Raw genomic sequence first — 8004 nt, forward strand, 5'->3', positions numbered from 1 at the left:
CCCATCGAAATGAACTACTTTACCCAAACAGTTAAATATTTAAACTGGAGTTAAATGATGACCTTAGAATTTGATATTTTTCATTGCAATGGCATATAGACTCTATGGTGCCCACGGTTCGATCGAGCTTCAGTTATGATGAATTTGTAGAAATTTTTTCTCTAAATGAGGCACGTAACTAAAGGATGTTGGACTCCTGGACTGCCCGCTGCAAGCGCTTTCCGATTTACCCTGATGACTGATAGAAAACTTCCATGGTGCTGAGTCGATCACCCTAAGTTCAACGTTACCCTGATTATTTTTTTTTTTTGGTTCCTTGAATTGTATGTATGAATTCAAAAGGGTCTTGATCCTCTTGAATGCTATATAAAGCTCAACTTAGCTTGTGGCAAAGAGATTTCATCAACAATAATCAAATATTAACTTTAATGAGATATTTAATCCTTAATTAATTATTTATCTATTACATCTCTAGGACATTAACTTTAATGAGATATTTAATCCTTAATTAATTATTTATCTATTACATCTCTAGGACGTTTAGATTGTTAATATATTCATCAATCCATTGAGATGACAATGATTATTTAGCTACTGGCATCAAACTTAGGCTACGCTTGGTTGGATGTAATATAATCTAGCTTGTAATGTAATCAAATTTGTAATGTAATGTAATGTAATCTTGATTACATTACTACGTTTGGTAATATAATGTATGTAATCTTTGATTACAAAAGTGATTACATTCTTTTGTTTGGTATTCATTATTTTTTATAAGAATGTAATTCATATTATTATAAAATGACAAAAATATCCTGCGACATCTATCGACGGCCGCTTGCGTCCGATGACCGATGACGGTCAGTCGATGACCGACGGCCGACGATCGGGGGCCGGTGATCGGCGACGACGATGACGACGCCGGCGGCCGACGACCGACGGTAGCGGCCGTGACGACCAGCGGCCAGCGATCGACGACGGCGGCCGACGACCGGCGGCGGCGGCGGCCGGCGACGACGGTCGACGGGCGGGCGACGGCCAACAGGCGGTCGACTAACTAGGGGTATATTCGGCATTCAAATTTTCATTAAACAGTGACCTCGTAATGTAATCGGATTAAATAGTATTTGCTTTGTAATTCAGATTACAAAACTTCACTACCTTTTGTAATCGAGATTACATTACATTACAGGTTTAAAGTTAAAACAAACAAAATAATCAACCTTGTAATGTAATCCTGATTACATTACAAAGCAGTTTACATCCTACCAAACGTAGCCTTAATGTTTGTCACCTTCGTTACAAGGGTATAATATGGAAACCAATAAAAATACATATAAATCAAACTTATTTAATTTGATTAATTAAATTAGACAATTAATTATATTTTTTCATTAAGTTTTCTATGGTCATAATATTTCCATAGATGAAATTCAATATTTCATGTCATACTTATTATTGCTATAAATGACAAATACTTTATCTCATTTGATGTATTCACTATGGTCTCCAGGGTCATGATGTCATGATAGGATATCCAGATTCGAACCCTAGGTCGTCGCGTGTGCTTCTCGATTTATCCTGGTGATCGATGAGAAAATTTAATGGGACCGAATCGATCACTCAGAGATAGTCAATGACACTAACTGAGATTATCATTTTTTTTCTTGTTTTAATATTTCTAAAAGTTTGCTCCACTTTTTTTTAAAAAAATTAAACGAGTACTTCGGAGAAGTTACAATTACTCAATGAGATATGATATTAGGTAGTAAGATCAAAGTAATAGTTTACTAACCAGTGATCATTTACTTGATCTATACTCAAACAAATTCTTATAAATCTAGTGAAGTAATGTTGTATATAACGCATGTGTAATAATGCCTATTTACAATACCTAAAAAAAACAATATTTTTTCCCTCTCCACACGTACAGAGAAAAGGAATATAATGGCCATGGAGACATGAGAGTACACCAGCACAAGTACCCTCCCACGTGGGCACGTGGGAACACTGCGCATGCAGCGGCCACCCGTACAAAAGTCCGCCCCCCTCGCGCATACAAGCGCATGCAACGCAACGGGAGAGAAGCACTGTGGAAGAACCCTAGCTACACTACGTACACAGCTTAATTAATTCCCCTCCTCTCTAGTAAACAGATATATAAAAGGTCTTCGTTGCTTTATAGCTATCATAACGATTGGATTACCGAAGAGGCATTTATTATTATTTATTTTTACAGTGGATCACAGGCTTTGAGTGAGAGAGAGAGAGAGAGAAGCCATGTGTGTTTTTTTTACAATTTACAGTGTTTGATTTGATTCCTTCTTCTTGACGGTCAAACTTGCAACTAGGCCAGTGCACTTACCAAGATGAAGGGAAATTAATTACTGTCTTGTTTTTTGTTTTATTCTTGATCATGCATGTCTCCCTTGGTGGAAAAAGAATACGAGTAGGGAGAGGAATTAGTGGCTGCCTCTTTACTTTTGCTGTTCATTTGCCATGCCATCTTTCCTTTTCCTTTCAGAAGACAAGGGTTCATGTTCTTGTGAAAGGGAGCCTTTTACCACCCTTTTTTTCAGGCTCCATGTACACACAAAATGCATCATGCACCATGAAACTACAAGTGTGAATATTTTGGTCAAAAAAGTAAGAGATATATGAATTGCAGCTTTTGTATTTAATTTATAGGCTTCAATTCACACACAAAGTCTATACGAAGTCATTTCTTGCTGCTTTGTTTTTTTTTCTCTTGGGGTATATTTTAGGTTAAATATGTAGAAGGCATGTGATGTTGATTCACATATCATTGCACCATCCTGCCCTTCTTCTATTTCTTCTTCTTCCTCTTTTTTACTTAACCACAAGAAGACAACTTCACCTCTCCTTCCCCTCCTCTCCTCTTATCTGGAGTTGGCAGAAGGGAGTCAGGTTTTTGCAGGTTAGTTCATGGCGTCTATCAACAACTGGCTTGGTTTCTCTCTGTCGCCTCAGGAGCTGCCTCCCTCGGGCTCCGGCGACTGCTACGGCGGCCTGTCCGGAGAACAGGACGGCTCGTTTTCCATCTTGGAGGCGCTCGACCGCCCGGAGCACCGTCACCACCAAGGTAAGTGCTGCGAGCTAGGTTCTGTATCTGATTAACGGATTGGTGGGGGAGGATTTGGGCGTGAAGAGGTGGGGTACTGCAGGTTGGAGCGCGAGGAGTAGCTCCTCCGAGCTGTCGGTGTTGGTTGGGTCGGGCAGCAGCAGCAGCCGGCAGGCGGCGACGGAGGGCATCCAGCAGCCGCCGAAGCTCGAGGACTTCCTCGGCGGCGGCCAGTCCTTCTCCCACCACGGTCACAATATGTTCGACGCTTCTACCACCGCTGCCGCCGCTAGCAGCATCGGGCTCTCCATGATCAAGTCTTGGCTGCGGAACCAACCCGCGCCGGCGGGGCCTGCGCCGCCGCCGGCGCCGCTGATGGATTGCGGCAGTCTCGGCGACGCGGGAGCGGCGGTGCCGGCCGCGAGCTCGCAGAGCCTGTCGCTGTCGATGAGCACCGGCGCTGCGGCCTCCGGGAGCGGCGGCGGCGGAGAGAACTCCTACTCGCCGGAGAGTAACAACCACAAGCAGAAGGATCACGGGGAGGCCACGGCGAGGAAGTCGATCGACACCTTCGGCCAAAGGACGTCGATCTACCGGGGAGTCACAAGGTTCGTCGACACGAACATAGAGATCTTGCACTCGTAATTTCATTTTTTATTCTCAACTCATAACAAAAAAAAAATAATAAATAAATAAATAAAATGCATGCAGGCACAGATGGACAGGCAGGTACGAAGCTCATCTTTGGGACAACAGTTGCAGAAGAGAAGGCCAAAGTCGCAAGGGTCGCCAAGGTCTTACAATCTCTCTCTCTCAAAATCATCGTTTCATCATATATATCATGCATCTTTGATTTGCTAATTAACGTGCATGCATGTTCTTGGTTTGGTCTTTTTGCATACGATCATGGGAATATCGCAATCACCTTCATGCAGTCTACTTAGGTAATGAATCCGTGATCGATGCCAAACAATTTTTCTTTCCATTTTTAGGGTTCTTTTACTACAGATATAATAATGCATGAATAACTCGATCAGGTGGCTATGACAAGGAGGACAAGGCAGCTAGGGCTTATGACTTGGCCGCCCTCAAGTACTGGGGTGCCTCTACGACTACCAATTTCCCTGTAGGTTAATTTCTTCATGATATGACCACCTCAATTTCTTCCAATCTACTTTGCCAAATTCCTTTTTCTCTAATACATATGCCAGATAAGTAACTACGAGAAGGAATTGGAGGAGATGAAGCATATGACAAGGCAGGAATACGTTGCCTCTCTTAGAAGGTATGCACATGTGTTATGCATGCACCTCATGTCAGATAAACAACTATGAGAAAGAAAGAGTTACGTTCCTTCGATCGGTGCAGGAAGAGTAGTGGATTTTCTCGTGGCGCCTCCATCTACCGTGGAGTAACGAGGTAATTAAACATCGATCCGATTGATCGATCCATATCGATAGCACAACTTCGTTTACAAGTGCATCTGTTTCTTTTGCGAATTGAATTGCAGACATCATCAGCATGGAAGATGGCAAGCTAGAATTGGAAGGGTGGCTGGAAACAAAGATCTTTACCTTGGAACCTTCAGTGAGTATATATATATATATCATTGATTTGGTAGCTAGATCTTCTATTTGCACTAGCTAGATCTTTTAATGTCGTATAGGCACCCAAGAGGAGGCGGCAGAGGCCTATGACATCGCGGCGATCAAATTCCGCGGCCTGAATGCAGTAACCAACTTCGACATGAGTCGATACGATGTGAAAGCAATCCTAGAGAGCAGTACTCTTCCGATCGGCGGCGCCGCGAAGCGACTGAAAGAGATAACCGACCACACTGAGGCGAGCATAGATGGCCGGATGACCGAGGACGGCAGCATCGCCGACACCATCAGTAGCTATGGCTCGCACCACCATGGCTGGTCGACGATCGCCTTCCAGCAGGCGGCGGCGCAGCCGATTAGCTTCCACTATCCTTACGGCCAGGCCGGCCGGGGGTGGTGCAAGCAAGAGCAGGAGGCTGTGATCGTTGCCGCCCAAAGCTTGCAAGAACTGCAGCAGCTCAATTCAGGGAGCAACACCCATAATTTCTTCCACCAGCCAGCCGTGATCCCCAACCTCATGACCCTGGACTCGTCCTCCATGGACACTATCATCGCCGGAAGCGCAGGCGGGAGCCTCGTCGGAAGCTATCATCAGGTACTGGATAGCACCGGCGGAGGAGGGGGGTACATGGTGCCCATGAGCGGCAACAGCTACGCTGAAAGTGAGCTAGCTTCTGTCGATCCTTATGCTGCAGCAGCAGCTGCCAGGAACATGTACTACCTGCCGCAGCCGCCGCAGTCCTCGGCCGGCATGCCGGCGGTGAAGGAGACCGGTTACGAGCAGATGAGTGCGTGCAACAACTGGATGATGCCTCAGGCCGCAACAGCATCTGCAGGGAACAATGTGGGAACTGTCTGCCATGGAGCTCCTCCTCTTTTCACAGTCTGGAATGATGCTGCCTAGCTAGCTAACTTCAATTAGGGCGTGCAGACGATCGATCGACCGATGACAGAAGGATTAATAACATAGTTGGGGAATTAAAGAAGAACATTCTAACTAGTTAACTAGATGTAGCCATTGATTTAATTTATCTACTCCACCATGCATGCAACTTTTCTCGTGCCATATATCATCATGATCATCACTGTCCTGGGGCTTGGTTATGGCTTGTGAGTTCGATCACGAGCTGTGAATTTTGGGGATCTCCAGATCTTTGTAAATTATTCCAAACGTGAAAGTTGCATAGATTTAGTAATTTTTTCCTTTGGAGTTTGGATTGGAAGTATTTATACATATATTAACACTTTTGCCCTAGCTTAATTCTTGCATGCGTGGTCATGTTGACTGAATTGTTTTCTTTTAATTTGGTGTGTGCACATGGAGCAGCTGCCTAAGTTGAACTGGGTTAAAGGGCCATGCTTTGTCAGCTTTATTTTATGCAGGTTGAAGACGAGTTAAGCCTCAAAGTGTTACAATCGTCCTATAGATTTAATTTAAAGTCTTAGTCAACCACTCAATCTCTTCCTTGCTCCCACGTGAGATATAGCTCTGGAAGTCAACTCCAACTGAATATACACCGGCAATTGAGATCAAATCCGTCTCCAAATTTATCTGTTCCCGTGTCTCCTTGTCGATCGGACGGACCAGATTATATTTCAAGGATGTCTTACACATCACGAGGATACTATATACATCTTAAAGATATCATGATGCCTTAAGATGTAATCTAGTCCATCCGATCGACAAGAGACACGGGGACAGAGAAATTTGGGGACAGAAGATTTGATCTCCTAGCAATTAGTTCCTTTGAGATATGCTTGTCTTCTTTGGCAGTGACAACAGGTTTGATCTAGGAAAGGAGCTTGTTTTGAATGGATCAATTGGTTATGCAAAAGGCTGATAGTTTGATAGTTGATTACCTTAATTTGAGCGTGGGGTGCTTCCTACAATTGTCGCGCTCGTTCGGTGCTTCGATGAGTCCTTAGTTATCGTGAAATCAACACTCCATGGTTGCAAGCAATCTAGTTTAGCATATACTTTCACCAATCGAGGCCTCACGTTCACAACTTCATGTTGATTCGTTGCGACTAATTATATTGAGAGTGAGGAGACGAGATCCTAGCTTTACTCTAAAAAAAAAAAATGGATTACGGGATGAATCACTTGTAATTGTAGTTGGATTATAATTATGATCCATCTATAATTAGTTACAATCCCTTCTTAGGTTTACCGTTCCCCCAAGTTATAGTTTGAGTCGGAACAGATGGTCGGAGGCCGCCTATAGGCTGCGCAGCGGTAGACAAGTGGCCAGGCTTATAGGCACTGAGCGGAGGGTTACCTCTAGGTGGCCTCTGGCCACCGGTCTCGACCCAAACTATAATCGGGGGGACAGTAAACTCAGAGAGATCACAACTAATTGTGATCAGATCACAACTACGATTCAATTATAATTATAAATGATTCATCCCTTAGTATATTTTTTAATGGACCAAGGGATCTAGAGTGAGAGGTGTCTACCAAAATCACAAGTTTCACCTGGCGACCCATTAATGCATTTTAGTAACAAGTTTGGGCATAGTAAAGCATTGTGGGTGAGGCAGTCATCCCCTCTCTTATAATGCAGTTGATACAACTTTATTTTTTCTATTTTAGTAATATACTAATTTAAAATTAAATATTACTTAATATTTGTCCCAACTGGCCTAAATCATAGTTGGCACAACAATGGTGCTATGCAACCTAGGTTCGAGCTATGCTTGAATTTAAGTTGGAGCATATCGAACCACCATGAGCATGTGGCCTAACAACCATCAGGCCTAATTAATCCGCATCTGAGCTCGGGTCATTGACACCTTTAGTTGCCTAGTAGAGCACAATATTAAGATCTAATGAATATAAGTGTATATTATTGTGATATTTTATAGTAAATACTAAATTTATTGGATTATATATATTTCATGTAAAGTTTTTTAATTTTAAGATAATTCCCCTTGATTTTTATTAAATTTAGGCAAAAATCTTGAATCACACACATACAGATTGAAAATTTTGATTGAAAATACCTATTTCTAAAATACCCATTGATGTAGCAGATATAGGTAACCAACACGTGGTGTCACCAGATCGGTAAGAAGTTAAGCTAGTAAGTCAGAAGTGAAAGTTGAGTTATAAGTTGGAGATCGGATTTGGTTAAGGCAGATCCGAGGCAGGTCAAACTCCCTCCGCTCGGATACGCCCGACTTCCTCAGCTTGGCCATGGACGACTCCCTCAATTCGGCCACGTCCGACTCCTTCAGCTCAGCTCTTCCATATACCTCTTGAAGCAATCACTAACCCTCCTCCCTTCAAATTGTGGGGACCGTGAGTACCGTGATAAG

General features: G+C 43.2%; 1 protein-coding gene across 1 annotated transcript; it reads left to right on the forward strand.

Moving 5' to 3' along the window:
- The first annotated feature begins 2826 nt into the window (after positions 1-2826).
- On the forward strand, positions 2827-5859 carry LOC122004060 (AP2-like ethylene-responsive transcription factor BBM1). Its single transcript, XM_042559002.1, has 9 exons — positions 2827-3103; positions 3186-3690; positions 3794-3876; positions 4018-4026; positions 4120-4208; positions 4294-4367; positions 4451-4501; positions 4593-4669; positions 4749-5859. The coding sequence occupies exons 1-9, from the start codon at positions 2947-2949 to the stop codon at positions 5588-5590; spliced, it is 1887 nt and encodes a 628-aa protein (XP_042414936.1). The 5' UTR covers positions 2827-2946; the 3' UTR covers positions 5591-5859.
- Positions 5860-8004: the final 2145 nt, after the last annotated feature.

The sequence above is a fragment of the Zingiber officinale genome, chromosome 7B, assembly GCF_018446385.1.
Source record: "Zingiber officinale cultivar Zhangliang chromosome 7B, Zo_v1.1, whole genome shotgun sequence".
In the NCBI taxonomy this organism is placed as follows: Eukaryota; Viridiplantae; Streptophyta; class Magnoliopsida; order Zingiberales; family Zingiberaceae; genus Zingiber; species Zingiber officinale.

What these genes read in the sequence shown, in the direction of transcription:
- LOC122004060 (XM_042559002.1), top strand. Translation starts at nt 2,947, where the DNA reads ATGGCGTCTATCAACAACTGGCTTGGTTTCTCTCTGTCGCCTCAGGAG. An exon ending in ATCTACCGGGGAGTCACAAG is followed by an intron (nt 3,691 to 3,793) that starts GTTCGTCGACAC and finishes AAATGCATGCAG; the next exon opens with GCACAGATGGACAGGCAGGT. An exon ending in TACGTTGCCTCTCTTAGAAG is followed by an intron (nt 4,368 to 4,450) that starts GTATGCACATGT and finishes CGATCGGTGCAG; the next exon opens with GAAGAGTAGTGGATTTTCTC.